The following is a 25,912-nucleotide window of genomic DNA, read 5'->3' on the forward strand; positions in this document are numbered from 1 at the left end:
TCTTCGGCTCAGGTCATGATCCCAGATCCTGGGATCGAGCCCCGCATCGGGCTCTCTGCTCAGCAGGGAGCCTGCTTCCTCCTCTCTCTCTGCCTGCCTCTCTACCTACTTGTGATCTCTGCCTGACAAATAAATAAATAAAATCTTAAAAAAAAATAAGTAGCAGCAGCAAATTTATTTATTATAAAACATAATGGTGTCTCTTCCTTTCTATAATACGTATCTCCCCATCTTTGGGATTCTGTGAGGGGAGTCTTCTATGGTAGCCTGAGGGCATGAGAAGGCTGTAGAATGATGGTGAGCCTGATCTGCTGTGCGCCCCCGCCCCCGCCCAACTGTGTAGAACTTTGGTCACTTCCTCATCCCAGCAGACTCATCTGGGCCTTTGGGGATCGGTGTGGTATCGCTGTGGCCACTTGGCTCTTAGCAGTTTGTTCCATGTGGCTGCTCTCGTAGCATTTGATCGTGGGCTCCCAACTGTGACTCCTGGGTTCAAGTCCCAGCTCTGCCACTTACAGGCTGTGGTCCTTGGGCAGATTTTCAACTTGTAAACCTTATGTTCCTGTTTGTTAAGTGGGGGTTCTGATAGTACTTACCTGTAGGATCGTTGTGAGAGTCAATAGCACAGTCCCCGGCACATAGTGGGACTACCCAGTAACTTCCCACCATCTTGTTGGAGCGTTAAACTTGACTTACTAATTTGATGCATTTGGGAAGTGTTGGGTTTTAAAGGGTATTGCTCCCTTATTCACGATATTCCTTGGACATTTCACTTTCCCAGGTAAGACCCCCCCCCCACCCCCGACCACCCCATTGAAAGCGTTAACTGTCCACACTCCACCCTGCCTCCGTACCTCTCCTCCACCCCTCCTCCCTGAGGTCCACACCCTCATTTCCGACTTTATTTTTCTTCACTGCACTCACCACTTTCCAGTATATTGCCTAGCATATTTGCTTTTCCTTTCCGGCTATCTTTATCCGCTAAAAAGTGAGCTCCGTGAGAGTGGGCTTCCTTGTCTGTTTCGTTCACTGTTGCAGTGCTACTGCCTAGAACAGTGCCTGGCACATAGTGGGTGCACAGTAAGTCTTCATCAGAACGGAGCAATGGACTTTGAGAGTGGTGATATGAATCGTTAGACCACTAAGTATTATAAAAGCTGTCGAGCTTAAATATGTTTTATTCACGAGTTCTTAAGGATAGTTTGCTTCTTTGCCTATTTCAGATGAACTGTCCTGTTAGAAGATCATCGAAGCCAAGTAGAACAGGTTTGAGGGATGATTAGGTTGGATGAGGGGAAGAATAAGGCTGACATTATTAATTCATTTGCTGATTTACTTCTGACACATTTTTTCTTAGCAGGAACATCACCAACCACCATGAGGACCTGGGGATCAACAGTGGACTCTCTTAAGAGTCTGTTGTCCATTTTACCTACAACAGAACTTTTCTTTTTCTCTTTCAGGGCACCAATGCCTCTGCTCTGGAAAAAGACATTGGTCCAGAGCAGTTTCCAATCAATGAACACTACTTTGGATTGGTCAACGTAAGTATTCAAAAGTTATTATTTTTATCAAATGTTTGGGAGCATTTGAAGCAACTTAACGGTAGTTTTCCTTACTACCGATTTTTAAAATTGTTCACATGCCTTAGCTCCTAGGAATGGCACATGTTGGGAAGGGAGAAGTTTAGTCCAGTTTTTAAAAGTATCAGTTGTCCCAGAAAAAGGGTGTAATTACTGCCTTGTTGGGTTGGATTCTCATCCCCCCCCCCACTTACACAATTTCCTTTGTACACATAACTTTTGGAGCAGTTTTGTTAGACTTTATGTCCAGATCTGCTCATATCATCTGGACGAGCGCCTTGGGCAGTCTCCGTTTCAGTCCGCGTCAGTACAGCCAGAGCGTTAAAGGTGTTTCCAGCTCATCCCCAGTAACTGTTTAACCATATAAGTTGATGGTGGTACTTAAAACAGGGGTGGGTCGTGGGGGGAGAACCGGGACCCGTGGATCGCAGAATTCCTTGGCCCTATTTTGTCTGTGCTCGGCAGTGGCTCCCTTGTGTGTGGCTACGCTTGGCGGGCTCTGCTTCCTTGGTAAGTTGATCCTGAGTACTAAGGCCGTATTACCCGCTACCCTTGTGAGCTTTCTTCCTCACCCGATCCTTCTCCCTCTGGCACGGAGGTTTTCCACACACCAGGTGTTAACTCCTAAGTACCCGGTTTTTGGAAACAACGGCTCTGAGCAGAACCTGCCCATACCCACGTGTTGCAAGTCGTAATTTCCACTGGGGAAGCTGGAAATGTTCTCAGTGAGTGAATGCCACGTGTGGCTCATGGAAAGAATGTTGGCTTCGAAGTAATACGGACCAAGTCTAAATCGTGCATGTCCTATTTACGAGCTATGTAGTCTCGAGCAAGTCACTTGGCCTCTCTGAGCCTCCATTTCCCCAGCTGTAAAGTGGAGATCATGTGACCTCTATTTCGTGGGTATAGTGAAGGATCGGTGACCTCCTAGTGAAGATCCTGACGGGAGTCTGAAACAGACGGTGGACACTCCGTGAATGTTAGTTCCTTTTCTTTCCCGGGAGTCATCCCCTGCTTGGCACCAAGCGTTACTGAAGAGTGTCTAGGTTAGGACAAGGCAGTGAGTTGAAGGGCAGAGGATGCACGGGAATATAGGGTGTTGTGTGGGCGAAACGCTGACTCCTAATTTTATTAGCTTTTTCTAGTCATTATGCACAGGCCTCTGCTTAGCTCTGTGAAGATAGTTCCTCAAGTTGTAAGAAATTCTGCCTTAGCTAGGGAATATACGAATGGGGAGAAAAGAATGAAGGCCATTTCCTAGTTTGTGGAAGCGTTGTGAGATTAAATGATATTAATAGCTTCATTTATGTTCACTTCGAATGGTAATTCATGAAAGTTCCAGCTTCTCTTTAAAAAGAGGTTTGTCTCCTGTTACATAATTGTGTCAAAGTAGATGAAAGTGTGTAAAAATAGGAAATGTTCTATCTTCGCACACGTGGAAATGTCACATTAAGATGGCGGAGCATCTGTTTCACTCTCGGGAAAATGGCACACCAGCCAACAACCAGTCTTGAGACGATGTTCATGTTCTATTTTAGTCTTACACAGCGTCTTGAAATCTATGTTATTAATCTTGTGATTTCTTTAAATTTTTCCCTTTTCGTTTTCCTGTGTGTGGAAAACTCTGAAGGGATAGCGATAGTCCCGGCTGTGTTCTGCCACGGAGTCGCAGTCTGTGGAAAACCAGTGAGACGCTGGCATTTTCCCTCTTTGATCATAATCTGAGTGTCCGTGGTTCTTGAGAGGAACAAAATATTATGGTGTGGGTCCTCATGTGAGTATGTAGCAGAGCAGGAACCGAGTGCTGTCGTGTTGGGACACTTGCCATCTTGGCAGAAACCAGACAGAGCTGGGGGGGAAGAGGCTGGTGGGATGACCTAGGGGGGACCCCTCTTTGCCTCTGTTGCTCTGGAGCAAGTGAGGACCTGTGTTCTGAAGTGATGAGCAGGGGCGCTAGAATCTTGACAGAGAAAAACTAAAGCAAGTTCCCATGGAGTTAAGGTTATTTCACCTGAGCTAAATGGTTCCTAGTTCCTGGGTTTCTTTCTGATGTGGATTTTTCTTTTCTGTCCTAGTGGTTTCCATGTGTTGCAATGGGACCTCTCTTAGCTACTTGCCCGGGTCGCCATATTATGTCCATTTTTCTTCCCACCCCTCTTTTAAGCACCACAAGGTCTCCTTAGATTTTTTTTTTTTTTTTTTAACCAAAGCTCATACCATTTTAGGGACTTTTATGGGCTGGAGAGGCCCAGGTGGATGTAAATTTCATTCCTTTCCCTGGTGCTCAGATAGTCCCCAGTGTGGCGAGTGGTTTGCTAGTCTCTCACGTGGTGAGCAGGACGCTGCCCCTGGGGGATCTGGGCTGGTTCCCGGAGGGCGGGCTCCTGCGGACCGTGAGCTGAAGTGGCCCTATTGTCCCTCGGCAGTTCGGAAACACGTGCTACTGTAACTCCGTGCTGCAGGCCTTGTACTTCTGCCGGCCGTTCCGGGAGAATGTGCTGGCATACAAGGCCCAGCAAAAAAAGAAGGAAAACTTACTGACGTGCCTGGCAGACCTCTTCCACAGCATCGCCACGCAGAAGAAGAAGGTTGGCGTGATCCCACCAAAGAAGTTCATCTCGCGGCTGAGGAAAGAGAACGGTGAGTCCTGGGTTTAAGGGTCCAAACTACGAATTCATCGTTCTGTGGCTCCCCCAAAGGACTCTCCCCTCTGCCTTTTTTTTTTTTTTTTAAAGGGAAAAAGAGTCTGGCCAACTCGAAATTCACTTTAAAAAAAAAAGAAGAAGATGTAATTCTCCATTTTCGCCCTGTTAACATAAAATAAATCTGCATTAAAAAACATGCATATAAATTCAGATTTATCGTTCCATTTTGGAATGGTTTTTTCTTTGTTCCACCTTGGGAGTTGTTTTTTCTGGGTAGGACCTTTGTGAGAGAGAAATTGCCCAAGGCAGCCTTGTAAGCAGAACGCTGATAGGAATACATAGGTTGGTGCAATAATCGAATAAAATAGCACTCACGTAAACTTGTCATAAGTGATTAAAGTGAAGTATATCTTCTAATCAGAGCCTTGCTGTTTTAAAAAGAATACCTCCGACTTTTGCCTAAGACAATTGAAGGATATTAAATTGGAATCTTTATATTATTAAAATGTCCTGTCACCTGATTTTTTTTTTTCCCTGGTTTATCTATCTTCTTTTTCGGGAAAAGTGGTAGTAGAGATGAGCTTGTTCCGGAAGCTTCACATTGGTAATTTCTAAGACTAGAAATAGTTGATACAGCAACTTGTGTTTATCCTAGATTCCAGCCTTACTGCAGCAGACTTGCACAGTTAATCAGATGTTTGTTTTATAAAGTCTCATTTAATTTGATTGCTGTCTTTTAAAGTTGTTGTAGTGTATATGTACCAGAATAAAAATAATCGGAGCAGGAAGCGGAGCACTCCCGAGGCTCGTCGCGAACATGATTAATAATGAAGTTTTCCAGCTGCGTTCGCCTCCTGATTGTTTGTCCTTATGGCAGGGAGCAGCAGTAGGCTTCTGGAATCCTTTGTATGTGGTTTCAGAACTCTCTCAGATACAGGGATCCCCCATCTCCCATATGTGTTTCCTCTAAGCTGCTTCCAGTCTGGGCCAGGGTTTAAGATGATCTTTGGGAAGAGACCCCAGTTGCTCTAGATAAATTGCAGGATGAATAATGGATCGTTGGCGGTCACATCAGATTAAGTATCGATATTTTATCAGGGAGCGTATGAAGTAATTTCTGGGGTTTTCTGTAGGATAAAAATTCTGGTTGCATTTTATATATGGGATGACTTTAGGGAGCTAGGGGGAGTGTAGTTCTTGGTGGGCGGTAGAAAAAAGGATAAAGAACAAACTTCTTCTAAAGTTTACCCGTTAAAGTTGCAGGATAGAGATGGATATATGTGATACCTGTCCAGTTGACATTTCAGTGTGAAAATTAAAGTGTGCACGTAAAATGAAGCGTTTTGTGTTTGCTTTTCGAGAACCGGAGATCGAACTAATGACCCTCTCTTTTCCAGATCTCTTTGATAACTACATGCAGCAGGATGCTCATGAGTTTTTAAATTATTTGCTAAACACCATTGCGGACATCCTGCAGGAAGAGAAGAAACAGGAAAAACAAAACGGAAAGTTAAAAAATGGCAACATGAATGAACCTGCAGAGAGTAATAAACCGGAACTCACCTGGGTCCATGAGATTTTTCAGGGAACGCTGACCAATGAAACTCGATGCTTGAACTGTGAAACTGTAAGCACTGGGAGGGTGTTCGTGGAGCTGGCGTGGGCCTGTTTGTCCAGGCTCTGTCGGGCATGCGTGTGCTGTGGGCTGTAGCACCTGGCAGTTGCCTGCAGCAGGTGCGGACGATTCTGCTGATGTCTGTGAGCCCCGGGGGCAAACTTTGAGAAGCGTATCCCCATCCAGGGTGTCTCAGCTGGCTAAAGCAGACGGATGAGGGGAAAATCTCAAAAACTGAATTGCTGTGCATCATGGGCAGATTGGAGGGTCCGTGAATTGACCTTCACCAGTTACCTTGAAAAGGTTTTGGTCGCTCAGAGGTCATGTGAGATGTAGACCAAACCATCCCCCCAACTTACAGTTGGTGAACTTGCAGTTGGAAGCCGAGCTTGGCTTTTGATTCTGCCACAGTTCGCTGGGCGTGCAGGCGAGTCCCTCCCAGTGCTGTTGCCGGGGCCGGGGAAGGGTGGGGGGGGCTCGTGTGTTTGGATGAGTCTGGCACACAGTAGGCTCTTCCTGTAGTTGAATTCGAAGACACGGTCTCCAGAGCACGAATGACTCAGGATGTCACGTTTGCTTGGTGTCTTTGATTTAACCCTGTGAGTGGCCTCATCATTCGGTGGTTAAAAGCCCACTTTAGATCCAGGCTGCTGAGTTCCTATGCCGGTTCTGCCATGCCTTAGTTATGGGACCCTGGGCATATTTATTATTCAGCCTCTCTGTCTTCGGTCTCCTCATCTATAAATTGGGTACGATGAGAGCACCCATGTCATCGCGTCGTTCGGGAGGATGAAATGAGTTAATAGTTGGAAAGCAAACAGAGCCTGCGTGCCTGTGCTTGGCACGTAGCAAATGTGCAATGAATTGTCAGTTCTTGTTATGTACCGTAACTGCTAACAACATAGCAAGTCTCTGAGTTCATTAGCAATCTCTCCGTTTCTTCACATCGCTCAGAAAAATTCTGTAGGACTGTGCATCTTTCCGGAGGAGCGAGAGAGTACCTCTCATTAGTTTCTGCAAAGAAACTAGGACCCAGAAATGATTAAGAAATGTGGATTTGAGTGGGAGGCTCTTTGTTTTTTTTGGCAGTCTTTCTCCTGTCCTTTTAAACAGTTTTTGAATCAACATTCTGATTTGTTCATTGTAGAAACAGCTAGAAAATACAGCCAAGCAAAAAGAGAAAGAAGAGAGTAAAAGTTACCAGTGATCTCCCCACCCCGAGATGATGAATTTGTAACATTTTCTAAAAATTGTGATCACATTTGCCCAGAGAGATCCGCTTGAACATTTTGAGATATATCCTGCCAAAACATTTTCTACACATACTTTTCTATCTAGAGATCTTTCCTCCCTCCCTTTTCCTTCTGTCCCTTTATATTTTATCTTCCAGTAAAATCCAAATGAGTACAGAAGTAGAAGAGTAGAGTAAATCCCATGTGGGCGTTACGACGACTGTTAACACGCCGGCCCATCTCGATCATTCCTTGCTTCTTGCCTCCTCCCCCACCCTGGCCAACCTGGTCATTTTTAAGCAAATCTCAGAAAACTCATCATTTCATTTATAGTTTCTTCACCACTTTGTTAGAGATCTCTAAAAGGTAAGACATCTTTTTTTTTTTAAACAAAAGTACTTTACCATTATCACACCTAAAAATAACTCCTTTACATCGTTATTCCCTTAGTGTTCAGGTTTTTCTGATTATGCCATTTTTTTTTTTTTTAGCAGTTGGTTCATTCACATAAGGATCTAAACATCATTCACACACTGCCTCCCGGCACTTCTGTCTCAGTCTAGAAGTTCCCACCCACTGCTCCCCCTCCCTTCCTTTTTTCCTTGCAGTTTAGTTATTGAAGAAATCATGTTTGTCCTGTAGAATTTCCCACATTCTGGAAGCATCCTGTGGCATTAACAGGTACAGTAAAATGGCAGTATGTTTCTGCCGTCCTACTCTGTCTGTACTGAACCCTCCTGTTTTATATTCCTTTTCCTTTCTTGCCGCCTTTTGTATCTGTGATACTATTTATTTATTTCTTTATTTGTGCATCTGCGGTATTGTTAGTCCCAGATTCTCTTAGCGTTTACTCTAGAGACTGCCGTATACATCTTTGCCTTAGTTCATCTTTTTTTACCACTTCCTCAGCATTGCTAGACCTCGTGGACTACTTCACCTCCTTTTCCTTCTTCGTTTTCCTGTTTTGTGATGAACTCGTGACTTTTAGCATTTAATGTGTTTTAAATCCACTGCGGTTTTTTATTCTTCTTGATACCGAATGTATTTTTCGCCCAACTTTACTCCCTTTTAAACACCAAAATCAGATCTATATTGTAAATATTATAATTTGCAGATTTATGGTCTTTTTTTTTTCTTTCTTCCCACTTTTTAGTAAGGGAGGTTTCGTTCCTTGGCACCGTCTCCACCTCAGCTCTTGAACCTGCTCCGTCAGGTTCTGCGTGTTGTGTCTCTTCTCCACCCTCCTCTTCTCTCAGTCCCCACGGCTCACGCCCTGGCTCACTGCCCCTCCCCGCTAGCTCTGACTGCCCATCTCAGCTCAATTGCAGTAACTTCTTGCTGGATTTTCTGCCCTTTCTCTTCCTTCCTCCGTGTTACTCTCCTGTCCAACTCATAACAGTCCGTCTGTTCTTTGAATATTTGGTGAACTTGTGACTTATTTTATTGAGTATTTGGTGAACTTGCAACTCAAATGCATCATTCAGTTTGGCTTGTCTTTTGTCTTCATGTGAATGAAATAATACATTCAGTATTCTTCCGTGTACTGTGTTTTGGTTTTGCGTTTCTGTCGCATGTCCCTTGTGAGATTCAGTTGTGCTATTGCGGGATTTCGTCATTCATTTTCATTGCTGTATAGTAGTCCACGCACGAATAGGGGCCAGTCCACTAGTTCATCTCACTGTTGGTGGATATTTGGTTCTTTCCAGTTTGGGGCAGCCATGAGCAATGCTGCTACGAACATTCCAATTCATATCATCCAGTGTACATAATCTACATATATATATTTTTTTCTCTATATATATTTTTTAGGTCCTATGGTATGCTTATCAGAAAACTTCTTGTCCCGTTTTACACATGGAGCGTATGCTCATTATTTCTCCACATTGTTGTCTATACCTACTATTCTTACATGGCTTCACTTTGGGTAATATGGTGGCTGTGACTTTCGTTCTGTAAGTACCCCTCCCCCCACCCCCCTCAACCTGCTGCGTAAAAGCACGGATACCGAGGATACAGCGAGAGCCTTGCCTTTCTGGAACTTGGACGTGGAAGGCGACCTTAACAACAAAAGGAACAGTGAGTTTTGTCGTGACAGTTGTCAAATGGTGTGAAGGAGCAGTCCAGAGTCCCCTGTGAGGTTATGGCACCAGAGCCAGAACACTGGGGCGGCGCGTTTCTGTGGCTGGCCAGGAATCCCGCAGCAGACGGTGTAGCTGGCCGGTCCTTTCGGCTGTCACGGAAATTAACGTGGTTACTAAAGCCATCCTGTGGAAAACTCGGTAGGAGTTTTCAGGAAGGCTCACACGAGAGGCTTAGTCACATCTGTAGTTTCTTTTTTTATCTGTGAACAGGTTATTCGATCCCAACAAATGCAAATAATGCGCCCTCAAATAGTTGTGTGGCAGAAACTCTCACCAGCCTGTTACGTTCCTGGAGGGGTACCCTCACGTGTGACACCTGGGCCCAGAGATTCCCTTCAAAACTTTGGGGTGATGGCGGGGCGCCTGGGTGGCTTAGCCAGTTAAGTATCTGCCTTCAGCTCGGGTCATGATCTCAGGGCTTCTCCCTCTCCCTCTGCTGCTTGTTATAATGGGATTCCAGCCATTAAAAATACTTGCTTTGTGGAAGTAAGAGCGAATGTATGAGTCCGTCTTTATGGAGGATGGCACACTCTGAAAAACCTGTAATTTTTTATTTTTTTAAGACTTTATTTATTTGAAAGAAAGAGAGCATGAGCGAGGGAAAGGCAGAGGGAGAAGCAGACTCCCTGCTGAACAGGGAGTCCATCATGGGGCTCGATCCCAGGACCCTGGGATCATGACCAGAGCTGAAGGCGGATGCTTAACCCACTGAGCCACCCGGGCGCTCCTGTATTTTTTTGTCTCTTCAAGGGATTAGACTTGAGGCAGGAGTTTTCTCCTCGGAGCTACTTAGGTTATCACCTCCATTTCTTAGATCCTTTAACTGGATGGGTTCCTAGGAGTCATCCAATCCTTCCCTGCCGGTGCCTGCGTCCCTTCTGTGACATCCCAGCCCGTCGGTCACCAGCATCTGCTGTCCTCTGGCCAGAGATGGGGAACTCAATCTCCTGGCGAAGCATTCCATTTTTAGAAAGCTCTAATTGTTAGGCAGGCCCGCTACTTTCGAAGAAAATACACAGTCTGCAGGCTGTTTTTGAGGACTTAGCGTAAAAGAAGACCTAACATTTAAGTTTTCCTTCACAGAGTGAGACATATGGGTCCCCCCTTGAGTAATGTCCAGCCCAAGGCAAACAGCCTTTAGATGGCGCTTCTGTGGCAGCGTGCAATCTCACAGTGGGATTCCGCTGCTCGAGGTCCTGAGCTGCACGTTAGCCCCTGGGGGAGCAGGGGGCCTTGCCACCATAGCCAGCTCACCCACCGGTTCCTGCCGTTGTGCAGGGCTCTTTGTGCCAGCCTTCATGCTTTCCGGAAACACGAGTTTTTTTCTTCTTGGTCTCACCCTTTGTAAATGTTGCTTGTGATTGCAGTGCAAATGTCAGCTGAGCGATTTATGGAGACGAACAGTTTCACTCTGCAGTACACTTGCAGAGACTATTTTAAGGGGGTAATTCAGTGCACACTTGCCCATGTAACCTTGATCAGGGCACTTCAGGGTTGCAGCATGGGGACTTCCCAGCCTAGCCTCGGTGCTCCTTCGGCTGTTCCTCCCATGGTTCCTAAGATTGCCACTTGGAGCTTAATTTTGTTGTGGTGGTGGTTGTTAATTTCCCCCCTTTCCATGTAAGCTGAGTTTCTGCTTTGCAAACCTGTGGCTTTTAGTGCTTCCTGGAGGCTTTAAGGCACATTTAAACCTGTCACTGGAGCCAAAGTCGGTCTAAGGAGCTGCTTTATTAAGTGCCAATTGTATGGCTCCTCCTTGCTGCATTTGCAGAGGTTAAAATGGATTTAGTAGAGCTTCTGAGCTCTTTGGAGACGTGGAGTGAGGATGGGCGATGTTCCCGGGTAAGATCACTGAGCCTTGACTCTTAGTCCCTCAGGTGGGCTGTCGTTCCCGCCTTCCTAAGCCCGCTGCTCTGCCACACCGCTCCGAGAGCACATTTTCAGTTCCTGGCTGATCATCGTGCAACAGCCGCCTGGCCGCCTTTTCTGCTGCACCAGGGAAAGGAGTCTGGGGATTCGAAACACATTTGAACATGGTGTTAATTACTCAGGACCTGCGGAAAGCTCGTGATTTGTATGTATGTCCTGCATACTAATTTGCCCTATTAGTTGATTTGTAATTAATTAAATAAAAGGAAGAACAGGTAAGGTCACTTAATTTTCCTAGATACCTTTTAAGCTAGTTTTGGGGGAACTCCATGCCCAGAACTGGGGAGAAGAAAGAATAAGATGTAGCCCTTGCTTGCTGAGAGTATTGGAGTCTTAGTGACATATATGTTTCCTTGGAGACAAGCTGTATTTTCACTTAGACCAGAATGAGATCCTTGTGTGTGGGAAGAAAATGGTTTCATTATCTGGCAGCTTTCTGGGGAGACAGAAAGGCAAAAAAGAAATAGAAAAAAAAAAATTGCTCTATCACCCGTTGTTTTTGACTGTATCATTCTGAGTCGGGGGGGAGAAAAATCATAATGGAAGGGTTTAGAGCCCTGTATTCAAATCCGCCAAGGGGGTGATCTCCCTGAGCGGTGTTTGCTCACACTCTAAATTCTGGAAGCAGTTTACATTGGGCACTAGGGGAAGTTACAGTAACTTTTTTCATTCAGTTAATTAGGTTTGTACCTTTTTCCCTTCCCTAGAATAATTAAGAAAAGATTTGTGTCCAGCAGGAGACAATGTTTCTTTGTCTTTGCACACTTCTGTAAAAGCTTTCCTAGAACCTGATCCTCTTTGCTCTCTAAGTTATATAGGACTTCAGTTGGCTCTGATCCTTTTATTTTCTGCTAGAGAAGGACCATTTAGGTTTAAAAAGTTTTACTCATTAAAAAATACAATGCCTACGGATTATCTTTTACAAATCGGACACAGGAATGTATAAAAAGAAATCATTTGTAATTCTGCTATCCAGATGCCACCGTTGGCATTAGAAATCTTTCCATTTGTTCAGTTACACAGTCATACATTTAGTAAATATTTATTTGGTCCCCACTAAATGCTGGAAATTATTTTATGCAAAACGGATATAGCATTTTAAACAAACAGAAGGGTTGCCTGGGTGGCTTAGTCGATTTAGTGACTGCCTTCGGCTCTGGTCATGATCCCAGGGTCCTGGGATCGAGCCCCACATCAGGCTCCCTGCTCAGCAGGGAGCCTGCGTCTCCCTCTCCCTTTGCCTGCTGCTCTGCCCACTTGTGCTCTCTTGCTCCCTGTTAAATAAATAAATTAATTAAATCTTAAAAAAACAAAACAAAACAGAAAAAGTAGTCCCTGCTCTTCTGTTTACCAAATATGCACATTTAAAGCTACATGTTTTCCTTTAAGCACTGCTTTAGCCGCATCCCACAAATTCTGATTTTTCTTTGTTGTTAGTTCAAAATGTTTTCTAATTTTTCTTGTGCTTTTTTCCCCATGATCTATGTATTACTTAGAAGTATGTTCTTTAACTTGCAATTATTTAGGACTTTCCTAGAGAGCTTAATTTGATAGACTTCAGATTTAATTCCGAGTGGCTAGGGAATATACTCTGTATTGTTTCAGTCTTTTAAAATTTACGGTGACATGTTTTGTATCCCAACACGTGGATAATCCCGGTAACTGTACTTTAAAACAAGGTCCCTCAACCTTGGAACTCTTACTATTTAAAGTCAGATCATTCTTTGTTGTGGGGTCCGGCCCTGCCCGTCACAGGATGCTTTGCAACATCTAGCGTACCTACTAGATGCCAGTAGCAGCCCCCAGGGGGTGACAGCGGAAATGTGCCCAGACATTGCCCCATGTCCCTCGGAAGGAAAAGTTTCCCTTGCTGAGAACCCCTGGGTTGAACAGAATATATACTTTGTAGTTACAGAGTTCTTCAGATTTTCCGTGTTTTCCTTGATTTCCCCCTAGTCTTTCTGTTAGTTGCTGAGAAAGAGGTATTAAAATAACCTAACTGTGATTGTAGGGGGCGCCTGGGGAGCTTAGTTGATTACGCGTCCGACTCTTGGTTTCAGCTCAGGTCGGGAGACTGAGCCCTTCGTTGGGGTCGGCGCTCAGCGAGGCGTCTGCTTGAGAGTCTTTGTCCCTCTGCCCCGCCCACTCATGCCCTGTCTCTCTCTCAAGTAAATAAACTTTAAAAAAAGCTTAACTACAATTGTGGGATAATTTTTTTTCTTCCTCTAATTCTGTCAGTTTTTGCTTCATGAACCTTTTACCTTTTTTTTTTTAAGATTATTTATTTAAGAGAGAGAGAGCAGGGGGAGGGGCAGAGAGAGGGAGAGAGAATCCTGAAGCAGACTCTCCACGGAGCATGGAGCCCAGTGCAGGGCTTGATCAGGACCCCGAGACCATGACCTGAGCCAAAATCAGGAGTTAGCCGCTCAGCTGACTGAGCCATCTGCCCAGGTGCCCCACCTTTTTTTTTTTTTTTTTTTAAGGTTTATTTATCTTAGACCATGAGTTGGGGGATGGGGAGAAGAAAGAATCTCAGACAGATTCCCCACTGAGTGTGGAGCCTGACAAGACAACACAGGGCTGTCTCACAACCCATGAGATCATGACCTGAGCCAAAATCCTGAGTCAGTCACTCAACTGACCGAGCCGCACCAGCGCCCCTCTTACTTTTTAAAAAAACAGCTTTATTGGTATATAGCTTAGATGCCAAAAGTTCATTCTTTCAGTAATCTTTAAAGTAATTTGGTGAGTTGTGTAGCTATCATCATAATCTAATTTTTTCTAATTTTTATTGGAATCCATAATCCAGTTTTAAAACATTTAAAACATTTCTGTTACCCCAGTACAATCCCTTGTACCCAGCCAATAATCTCTGTTGCAAGCCTCAGGCCACCACTCATGTTTATTCCCTTAATGTTTAATGTAGTTACTGGTATGGGTGGGTTTGGGGCTCCCACTTTATTATTTGTTTTCTATTTATTTCCCCTCATTATTTTGTTTTTATGTTCCTCTTCCTTTGCTTTTTTTGAAAAAATATTAACATATATACATATATATTTGTATAAACAATTCCATTTTAGTCTTCCTCTTAATATGTATTTGTGTGTATTGTTTGGGTGTTTCTCTAGAGATCATATTATACATTCCTTACCCTTCACGGTCCACATACAGTTAATAATGTCACTGTTTCCTATAAAACAGCTTATAACCATACAGGAGCATATTCCTTCTGCCTGTCCCTGCCTTACCGTGTCCTTACACTGTAGCTGTTGTATGTATTCCATTTATGTATATTACAAACCCCACAGGGCAATGTCAAAATCACTGTTGTTTCTTCTTTCCTGAGGATCTGGATTTCCGTCTGGTATCCTTTCCCTTTGGCTTGAAGAACTTCCTTTAATGTTTTATTTGCAGTGCAGGTCTTTTAATAATGAATTCTCCTTATTTTGTCTCCATCCTTGATCAATTTGTGGCCTATTGACAGTTTTTTCTTTTGGCACATTAAAGATGTTGTCCTTCTGTCTCTGCCTCCCATGATTTCTGATGCAACATCAGCTCCCACTTGAACCATTCTTTTGTAATATGTCATTCTTCTCTCAATGTTTTTAAGATTTGCTTATTACTCTTGACTTACTACAGTTTGATTATGATGTGCCTTGGCTAACCTTCTTTGTATTTATCCTACCTGGTGTTTGTTGAGGATCTTGAACCTACACATGTATGTCTTTCACCAAATTAGGAAATATTTCGCCATTATTTTCCAAATAGCTTTTCTGCTCTATTCTCTTTCCTCTTTTGAGACTCCAGTTATAAATATGGTATTTTCTAACAGTTTTCTGAGTATCTGTTAATTTTTATTTCTTTTTTTCCTTTATTCTCCTTGGATAATTTTCTGTCGATTTGTCTTTAAGTCCACTTTTTCTTTCCTTTGTCATCTCCAGTTCATTGTCAAGGCCATCTGGTATATTAATTTTTCACTTCTGGAATTTCCATTTCATTCTTTTTTCTTTCTTTCTTTTTTTTTCTATTTCTCTGCTGAGATTTCTTATCTGCTAAAAAAAAATCATCGTGTCTGCTAATTTCAACATCGGCATCCTCTGAGAACTCGTTTCAGTTGTCTTAAGAATGTCTCCTATTAACTGGGTGATGGACACTGGGGAGGGTACGTGATGTAATGAGCACTGGGTATTCTATAAGACTGAATCACAGACCTGTACCCTGAAACAAATAATACATTCTGTGTTAATTAAAAAAGTAAAAGACTGTCTCCCATTTTCCTGGGTCTTCACACATTTTGTAAGTTTGAATGTTATCTAGGACATGGAGGATATAAAACTTGAGACAACTCTGGGTTCTGTTATTTTTCTTCAGTGAGTGTTAATGTTAAGGTGATTCCACCTTGGCTGATTCAAACTACCGATCTCTTTCTTAGGCAGCAGCTTGAACCTTGGGTCGGCCCTTTTGTCTCTGCCTGAGTTGCTGGGTCTCCTCTGTGTGTAGGTGGTTGAGTGGGCAACCAGAGGCGTGAGCAGACAGACTTGGGAATACCTGCTGAGATTCCAACCCCTGTGGTCCATAGACATGGTTTCCCAGACTCAGTTTTCTGGTTCCAAGACCAGACAGACTGCATTTGTTCCCCTCCAGATGCCCAGGTGGAGGCTGTGAAACCATGAACTTACTCTGTGCCGCTCTTCTCCAGGTGTGCACTCCCTGTCTGTGTTTGTTCTCCAGCACCTTCAGGTATAGCTACTTGTATTTACAGGTCTCTGAGTTTCATAGCTTTCTGGAGGAGTGTAGGAATGGCAAGATCTTTGTCATTACCGGGGCCAGTCTTTCATTTTAGTGAGGGAGAGTCAGACAGTAAAATAATACAAACGAGACATTTATAATATGAAGTCATTGTATTGGTTATCTGTTGCTTTGTTACAAAGCACCCCAAAACTCTGGGACTTAAATCAATGTCATTTATTACAATTCCTTCAACTCTGGGGTGGCCCAGGGCCCCCTGGTCTAGGCTGGACCTGTGCTGAACTTGTGTGTTAGTATTTCAGCAGGCTCACTCCCGTGTCTGCAGGCTGCCTAGGCATTTTGCTCTAGACTGGGCTTGGCTGGGGCACCCTGGTGAGAACAGCTCTCTTTCTTGGGTCTCTCATCTTCTTCCTGGGCATAGCAGACCAGCCTGGGGGCCCTTGGGAGGCTCAGTCGGTTGAGCGGCTGCCTTTGGCTTCCGTCATGATCTTGGGGTTCCTGAGATCGAGCCCCACATCGGGCTTCCTGCTCAGTGGGGTGTCTGCTTCTCCCTCTCCCTCTGCCTCTCCCACCTCCCCACCTCTTAGGCACACACTTTCTTAAATAAATAAAATCTTAAAACACACACACACACACACACACACACATACACATTGGGCTAGCTTGGGCTTATGGTGACAACAGAAATGCAAGAGAGCAATTTCGTTCGTGCTTGTTCAAGCTTCTGCTTATGACATGTCCTCTAACATCCCACTGGCCAGAGCAGGTCGTATGGCTGAACTCAGAATCAGGATCAGAAACACATCTCTTGATGAGAGGATCTTTAAAGTCCTACAGCAAAGAAGCCCGTGTAGGCAGTGGTGAAGATTTGGGCCTTCCATGCATTCTGCAATAGCAGTAACAAGTGCCATTTACAAAAAAAGAAAAAAAGGCAGAATGAAGAAGTGTGTGTATGTGTGTACGGGCGTGTGTGTGTGTGTGTGTGTGTGTAAATGTATACATGCCTTTTTTATACAAAACTGGAAGTCAGTTCTATAAGGATGTATAGCGTATGTATTAATTTAATGTGATACAATACCACCAGGTAGTAAACCGTTCCCAGCTCTTGACTCATTTGAGGCCATTTGCAATGTTTATACCCCTCCCCGACTTACTGAGAAAGCACCTTACATGTATTATCTTTACAACAACCTGATGAAATATCTACTCTTACTGCCCCCACTTTATAGATGAGGAGACTGAGGCACGGCAAGGCTGAGTAACTGGCCAGCGGTCATTCAGTGCTTAAGTGGCAGAGACAGGAGATGAAACTGGAAAGTATGTCTCCGCACCCTTTCCTGTGTGCAGTAATGAAAGTATAAGAGATTGTGTCTGCGTTCTGAGTATTTCTTTAGAAAGTGGTCTAACAGTGGAGTATCGGGTCATAGGGTAGTTGTCCCACTTAAGGGAGTGTTTTCTCACTTTCCTGCCAATTGATTGAGCACTTCAAGGTCATTGCTGAGCTAGTCTGTCCCTCCCACAGCAAGGAAGTAAAACGCCAGGCTTGCCAGTGAACTGCTGGAATGCTGGTCGTTTTTAACTTTGAACTTGAGCGAGTCTGAGAGCCAGGCTTGGTGTGGTCTGAACTGCAGGCACCGAGGCACAGCTGGGCCGGTGAGCTGGCTCCCGAGGGCAGTCGGCCGTAGGGTGACCCGCGTGAGCCAGCGCTCCAGGCCTGCTCCGGGTCCTGCTGATCGCACGGCTCTGCCGTGAAGACCTGATGAAGGCCATTCCCCAGCTCGGGGAGGGGACAGGTGCACCTGCGGCCAGTGTAACCTCCAGCCCCACCCCTGTTGTCTGCCTGGCCCCACGCACTCCTGAGTGAGTGATTTCAGGCCGCGCCGGCCATCAGAGTAGGGAGTTTTAGAAGTCTCTTGTCTTTTTTCCATTTTTTCTCCTTCTGCCAGTTTGGGGTCTATGGGTGTCTTGTCTGATTCTTCCTACTTTGAAATGATGGGGAAAATGAACAGAGAGGAAGCAAAATCTGGTTGAGTGTTAATTATTGAAAGTTCTGAATGAAAGCTGGAACGGGAATACAGGTACATTGAGAGTTTGGGGCTTTCTCTAGATGGGGTTGTTTTCGGTGTAAGTTGTTGCCAGTGAGCATACAAAACCACGCATGACTACGCCTGCGGTTTTGGGTTTTAGTTGCCTGTAAGCGTTCAGAATTTTATCTACTGTATCTATTATGTATTTTGTACCTAATCCTTTTTTTTTTTTTTCTTTTTTCTTTGCTTCAGGTTAGTAGCAAAGATGAAGATTTTCTTGACCTTTCTGTCGATGTGGAGCAGAATACATCTATTACCCACTGTCTGAGGTAACCTCATGAATTCTGATCGTGATCTGAGCTTTTGGTCAGGCCAGTAAATACGTGGGGGGAAGATACTGTATTTCCTTGGGAGGTAATCTTCCTTTCAGTTAAAGCCATATAATCCTATTATTTTCTAGGTCTTCTTTCCCAAGAGAGATTAAAAATAAGTATATGTGGTCTAGAGAAGAAGGATCGTGCTGAGAAGAAAGAGGATCAAGTCATTAGTCCTTAAGTTTAAAAATAAGTTTTAATCTTTAATACAGCTGTGGGCTTCGGCTTTCATCAGTCTCTCTCTCTCTTCTCTTTGTCTCTGACACACATGATTAACACACGCTACCCATGCTTACCATTACTCTTTCTAAGCTAATTTGAAAAATTGCGTACTTTTGAGTTGAGAACCATTGGGGGAACCGTCTGTTCCTCCGTCTTTCAGTGTTCTGTGGAGCTGAGTGATGGAAAGAAATGCTTCCTTGTCAGGAGCGAGAGAAGGTACGGAACCCGGAGCGCAGAACACCACATGCCCAGGATTTCCAGGCATATTGTGGATTGACTTGAACATTGGAAATGTGACCAGAGGCGACGCAGAGACATGATTCCTGTTTCCCTTCTTCCATCCCTGCCCTCCTGCCCCGCCATCCCCCCAACCCGCCCTGCTTTCAGTAGGTCGTGAGGGCTTAGAAGCAGCCCAGCCCTGCTCTAGACACTGGGCACGGAGGAGCAAGTCTCAGACACATTGAGGCTGTCACAGCCCTTACATTCTAGGAGGACTCCACAGGAAACGATCAGTGCCTTGAAGGACATTAAATAGGTCTCCAGAGTGCTTGGTTGTGGGGATGCCAGGGTGGACTTCATGGTCAGGGCCGGCTTCCTGTTGCTTAGGGTACCATAGCTTGGACATTGTCTAGTGTCTGATGAGGCATAGTGGATCTTTATCAATGGTGACTAGGTGACAGAAGTGTCATTTCAGGAGTTCAGGTTACTTGGAACCTTTCAGAAGGAGAGCTTAAGGGGACTGGCGGTGGTGGTTGACTGTTAGAACATCGTCTTGTGGGGCGATGACACCAACGCCAACACGGAAGAGCTTCTTGGCTCAAGCGCCTGCTGTCATGTTGTGTGAGTGGATGTTGGGGGCGCTGATTGCTCTCTGGTTTCCCAGGGCCCCCTCGGCTCCCCGCCCTGATGAGCTTTCCCGTGGGTGTGGCGCACCAGCCCCTGTGTCTAGGATGAGTGTGTTAACTCTTCGTTGGCAAAGTGTTTTGTAGGCCAGGGTGGCCTTTGTTCTGGAAGATTCTGTGTAAGCGTGGGTTCCTGATAGTCCTGTGACAGGAAGCCATCTTTGATTTCCCCAAGGTCTAGTGATCACAGGGAATGGAAAAAGCCATGATTTTGCCAACTTCAGTTGCACGTGAAGGAATGGGAGGAAAGATACTACTTGCCTATTCCCTCACTGTTTTTTTGTTTGTCTTTTTTTCCCCAAACAAGTTGATGTTAGGGAGAATTTGGTTAGGTTGACTGCTTCTCCTCCCTTCTAAGAAATTCCTGGGCTGCTCAAAAGGACAGATGGCTGGCAGTGGCTGTAGCTTTGAGATCTGTCAGCCAGGTAAAGGGCTTACTGGTGAATTATGATTTTAATCTTCGGGGAAACTTGCTATGAAGAAATGTAACTCAAATTTATGTTACCTTGATTGATTGATTGATTGATTAGTGGATTTGAGAAATGTGTGTATTGGTCATGCCTACGTGAGGAAGGCAGGCTGGGGACATTTGAAGATGTTGAAGCTGGGGTAGGAGGGTATGCCTTTTTTTTTAAATTTTTAATATTTTTAAAGATTTATTCATTTATTCCAGAGAGAGCGAGTGAGCAGGGAAGGGGCAGAGGGCAGGGGAGAGAGGGAATCTCATAGACTCCCCCAAGCACGGACAAGAGACTCGATCTCACAACCCTGAGATCGCGACCTGAGACGAACCAAGAATTGGACACTCAATGGCCTGAGCTATCCAGGCGCCCCTGGATGCTTTTTAAACTACATTCGATTTGACTGATTTACCTACACCTGCCCTCACAGGTGCCTGAGATCTCACCTCTCCAACAGTAAGACCGGTCTGGGCTGGGTGTTGCCACTCACCCTCACACTCCCAGGGTGCAGGGCTGGGAGTGGCCGCTTCCTAACCTATCCCAGAAGAACAAGTGCTGAGAAAGGCCCAGGAGATCAATGATGCCCGGCTGATCCATTAGCGTTTTCCATCTGAGGCAAAAGAGAAGGGATGAGTATAGTCATTTTGAGGGGGGTCCCCTTTTCATGGTTCAGTTTGGTTTGCATTCTTAAGGGTTTGTTTTTAAAATTAGAACTGCGAGTTTTCTTCTTAGCATGTCTGCATTTGTCTTCCGATGTGATATGTTATCTTTCTTTCATTTTGATGGCAAAAAAGAAGTTAAAAATGAGCTAAAATTGTAGGGTTTGAACGTCAGGTCTCGGCCACCTCCTTCCAGATGATTAATTCCATTATGGTTTCCCGGCTTTTGTCCCAGAGGAATGATGAAGTAAATAGTGGTTACAGTCAGGGTACAGGGCTGCGGAGACTGAACTAGAATCCTCACATTTCAAATGTCAGGACCATCTCAGGCAGGGTGAGCCATCTGTATGGCAAGTGAATACCGAGGATGTTTTTTCTTTTCTTCTTTTTGAAAAGCTCAAGGATGGCCTCAGGCAGAAACTTCAGATACGTGAAGTTTATCTTAATTATCCTTCCATGGCCTTCTGGGTATTTTTTTTTGCTTTCATTCCAGCGCCTGAGTTCCTCCCCATAGCTCCTTCACAGAAACCTCCTCTTTAAGTGCCTTCGGAAGCCACTCTCCCCTGCCTTGACCTCCTCGCATTTAAAGGGCCGGTTCTCCCGGTGCTGGGGAGGTCCCCTGGGAGGGAAGTAGCTCTTCATTCTCTGGTAGCTCTATTTTAAAAATGGAGCTTCTCCAAAACGAGTTCCTTTTCTACTTAATTTGAGAAGCCTCTTTTAAGTCACCTCTGCCTGACTTATTTCACTTAGCACTGAACTCTCCAGCTCCGTCCATGTTGTTGGAAATGGCAAGATTTCATTCTTTCTTATGGCTGAGTAACACACACACACACACACACACACACACACACACACCCCTCACATCTTTATGCATTCATCTACCGATGGACACTGGGCTGCTTCCACAATCTGGCCCTGGCCGTATTCAAGTTCAGTGAGCCTAGGCCTCTATTTTTAATTAATTTCCTACGTGGTTCTGATACCACCGAAGTTTGAGATCTGCTGCTCAGATAGCGGTCCGTGGGCTAGCATCACTGACGCCCCCGGGAGCTCATTAGAACAGCGTCTTAGGTCTCTCCCAAGAACGAATGAGCAAACCAGGATCCGCGCGTTGACGAGATCGCTGGGTGGCGCAGGTGCGTGTCAAGACTGACAAAGCACTGGGAACAGTGGCTGCTCACACTTCCAGGCGCATCGGAACTACCCGCTCCAGCCGGAGAGCTTCTGTGTAATTGAGTGGGGGCTGGGGGAGGGAATAGGCACTGAGATTGCTTTGAAAGCTCCCCAGGTCATTCTCACGGGCAGCCAGGAGAACTGCTGGTGTTGCCTTAGAACAAAGCTTCCCACCTGGTGCGCCCCAGGAAGGAGGTTACCGGTGTGTATGGATCCCCTCGGCTCCTGGGGGGCGGGGCAGAGCAGCTGTACCTCAGTTACCTGCTGGGGTCACCCCTTCTCGTGACCTAGCCTCATTGTCCCATTCTCCACCCACAGATGCCCTGGAGCGTTACCGTGTCCCTCTAAGGAGTGGGCTGGGGGGGCGGTGAGCCTCCAGCCAGCTGGGGTGGGGCAGGATGGTGGTTATTTGTAAATTCGGCCTTTCAAGTAAATACTAACTTTGGTATATTTCCACCTGTCTGGGTCTGCAAATACTTCAGAGAACTTTCTTTGAAGAATGAGAGTAGAAAGTGTCTAATTCCTTATTCGCTGCTGGGCTTGCCTTGATGATTCTGGTTCTTCAGCTGGGTGCAGAGGTGCGTCTGTGGTGGACATCCCAATGATGGGCGGCTCCACCGTCACCCAAACTCTCCTCTCCCCTTCCCTGCCCCCCACCCACCAGCTCCACCCCAAATTCTGTGCAGGCCAAGAGCAGCATTCGCACCCGTTTCATCACTGAAGAGTTAGCCTGTGTTCATGAAGCTAAGTCTGAGTCTCCGATAGGCCCCAAGCACCTGAGATCTGCGAGTTGAGTTTAATTACCTCCTGAATTGTTTTCTGGCCTCTTAGCCCCTCCAGTCCTTCCTCCATAGCGCTACCGAAATGGTAATTCTCAAAAAGCACTGTCTGATTATGTCTTTTCCTTGCCGAGACCTGTTAGTGGAATTCTAGAGCCAGGGGGTCCGCACCAGCTTCTAGGACACAATCCTCACCTCGCCTCCATGTCCCTGTGGGGCAGCAGTCCTTCTGTCTGGAATCCTGGACTGTTACCCACCCGCACACTTCCCTGAGAACCTGACTTCGGCATCACCCCTTGGAAATGGCGGGCATCAGCCCAGTTCAGGTTCATTTCTCCTTCCTGCTTCCCCCTGGACTTGATACACCTGCTTCTGTCTTCACTCGGCCCACAAATGGAGTGCCTTGGTGCTTTGGGCCTGTCCTCAGGGCTGGGGATGTGGCAGTGAGTGAGACAGATGGAACCACTGCCCACAGAGAGAGGAGGCAAGTGATCAAGTAAATCAGAGGAGAATTTCAGATGGTGCTGAATGCTCAGAAGAGAGCAAGACAGACAACAGGGTAGAGGCTGGGTGGATTTGCAGGAGGTAGACAGAGAAGTCTTCTCCCAGGAGGTGGTATTTTTTCTGAGCTCTGAACAGTGAGTGGAGCCAGCCGTGGAAGCATCTGGAAAGGAGCTGTTTGGGGAAGCCGCATGTGCAGAAGCCCTGAGGCAGAAAGGCTGGGTGGCACTGTGGAGGGAGGGTAGGAGGGGTCAGAAGACCAGTCAGGGTCTGGAGACCGAGGGTCTGGAGACCGAGGGCCTGTCGGCCTTGGCAAGGTGTTTGGTTTTATCCCTAAGCGTATTGGGGACCGGCTAGAGGGCTTTCAGTGCGAGAAGTGTATGCAGTGGTTTTTTTTTGTTGTTGTTGTTGTTTTTTAACCTGTCTGGAGCACTGCCTGTTGACCGGCTCACTTGCACATGTCTGTCAGACTGAGGGCAGCATGAAGGGCAGGCACTTCTGCGAACCCCTGCACCAAGCCCAGGGGACCATCGCTTAACGTCTGAGTAGCGAACACATGAGCCATCTACGGTTTCTTTTGATAAGCTCTGTGTAAGTGTGAGTCAATAACACCATGTAAATAACATTTTCTCTTTAATAAAATCTGATCATTCTGGTGCTAGGACGCTCCCTGTGAATAAAGAACTACCATAGCCTCTCTCTAGACTCCATGGTATTATATTCTGGATGTTCTCCTCAGCCTTTGAAGCCGTACCTCAGGAATGTTAAATAGAATCTCAATGACCGGGAAAGAATGAAAAGCCGTGACATTTAAAAAATGAAAACCATAAGTAGTGCAGTAAAACCTCATGATGGGGGTGAATACAGATCTCACATCGCAGTGGCATTTGTCCTCAAAAGGGTGCAAGGTGCGGGGTGGGGAGCAGGGGATTGGAGGAAGCTGGGATCTCCTGGTAATTAGGGATTTTCTTAGTTCAATCTAAGGGCAGTTGTATACGGTTTAAATACCATTTTCTTTACCTTTGTGCCCTTTGAAAATATAGGTCACTCGAGATACACTGTTTTTCATTACATGATAATGTCACCTTCTATTTTATGTGATTGACTTTTTTGGGGCTGACTACAATGTAACCATGGGCTTTTATAGTAGTGAGTACTTTTCTGTTCTAATTTTTAATCGCCGGGGTACAGGTAGTCTTGTTAAACCTTGAGATTTGTTTTCTGAATCCATTGGAAACCCTCATGTATATCCATCCATGTCCCACGAAAAAAGTGTCTTTGAAAACCTCCAGTGGTGAAATCCTAACCCCGTCTGGCAGACATGATCTAATGGCAGTCATAGCACTGACTCAACAGAAAGATCTTTTCTCATTCCTTCTTCCCCGCATGTGCTTAAAAATTGCCCTGCAGGTCACCTGGGTGTCTCAGTCGGTTGAGTGTCTGCCTTCAGCCCAGGTCATGATCTCAGAGTCCTGGGATCGAGCCCCAGGTCGGGCTGGCTTCTGCTCAGCTTCTCCTTCTCCCTTTGTGCGAGTTCGACTCTCTCTCAGAAATAAAATATTTTTTAAAAATTACCCTACGGGTAATAAAGGGTTTAAAACATGGTGTATAGCAAGTACGTTTTGGACTGTGTTTTGAGATGGAAAATATTTTTCTTCCGCAGAGACTTTAGCAACACAGAAACACTGTGTAGTGAACAGAAATATTATTGTGAAACGTGCTGCAGCAAACAGGAGGCCCAGAAAAGGTACGTGAAGGATTTAGCCCGGAGGGTGGCTTTGTGTTGAGGGAAGGAACCATGTCTGATTTTGAATCCCAGTTCATGGGCTCGTGGCCAAGTAGCTTTGGAGAAGTTAGTTGCCTTCCTCCTTGGAGAAACAAGGATAAGAATGCCTACTTTGGGGACTTGTCCATTTGTCTGACTGTGGGATCTTTTGTTCATTCATTCATTCTACAAAAACTTACTGCATGCCATGTGCCAGATACTGTGCTGGGTAAATGAGTGAGATCAAGTGTAATTACTATCCTCTTGGATGAAAGTCAGATTATAAAAAGGACGGGGTGTACAACACCGAGTAGATCTCTAGTAATATTGTTGGGATTGCCTAAGTGTTGGAACTTCTTATTCAGAGACGCAGGAGGTGAAAAAAGTTAATCATTGAATGTGGAAACAGGAGGAACTGCAAGCACATTAGTTAAATGGAGGGGCGATAAGAAGTCTTCACTTTCTGAACTGATTCCGGATCCAAGCTGCCTATCTTTACCAGCACCAGCCAGTTGCAGCCCCTGGACAGTCTGCAGTAGTCAGGGCTTCTCTGTTATCTGCCCCAGATACCAGGAAACTTGACATTTTAATTAGCCCGTGAGGCTTTCCCCTGAGTTAAACTTACCCTGCCTAGAGTTGTGGAATATTCAGAATAACTCACAGAAGCTCGTTACTGCTGCCTGAAACCTTCCGGGGTCTAGAGCCGAGGTGGAGATAGTTCCTGGCCTCCCTGGCTCTTCTCGCCCCCCAGACATGCACATCTGTCCTCATTGCATCAAAACTCACGAAAGGTCAGTCATTCTGGCAGATGGGAATGGAGGGCAGAGGTGGTGAACTCTGGGAGTGATCAGCGAGCTCATTTCTGCTCCCTCTCCTCAGAATCTGTCTTCCCATGGCCAGCCCAGGCCTCCCAGTAGTGTCCCGCTCAGCCTTGGAGGTTTTATTGGTTAAAATAGTTGCGTTCCTATAAAATATGAGGTTCCCCATGATTCTTGAAAAATTGTAAAATATGGGGTTCCCCACGATACTTAACATTTCTGCTGGCCTTACTATTTTATCTTTATGAACAGGGTTTTACTTCAGTAGAGTCCTGAACAGCAGTCTCTTAAAATTTGTAGTCTCTTTAAAATTATTTTTCAAATAATATGCATTGAC

At 45.4% G+C, this 25,912-nt stretch overlaps 1 protein-coding gene across 3 annotated transcripts in view; it reads left to right on the plus strand.

Moving 5' to 3' along the window:
* USP46 (ubiquitin specific peptidase 46) overlaps nt 1-25,912 on the plus strand; it is a 57,532-nt gene that overhangs the window by 22,629 nt on the left and 8,991 nt on the right. For all 3 annotated transcript variants that reach the window (XM_045997210.1, XM_045997212.1, XM_045997211.1), the window contains exons 2-6: nt 1,464-1,544; nt 4,010-4,223; nt 5,626-5,855; nt 18,174-18,250; nt 24,656-24,739. In XM_045997210.1, the coding sequence (XP_045853166.1) occupies nt 1,464-1,544; nt 4,010-4,223; nt 5,626-5,855; nt 18,174-18,250; nt 24,656-24,739 (686 nt within the window). The remainder of the gene's footprint in view (nt 1-1,463; nt 1,545-4,009; nt 4,224-5,625; nt 5,856-18,173; nt 18,251-24,655; nt 24,740-25,912) is intronic.

The sequence above is a fragment of the Meles meles genome, chromosome 2, assembly GCF_922984935.1.
Source record: "Meles meles chromosome 2, mMelMel3.1 paternal haplotype, whole genome shotgun sequence".
NCBI classification, from domain to species: Eukaryota; Metazoa; Chordata; class Mammalia; order Carnivora; family Mustelidae; genus Meles; species Meles meles.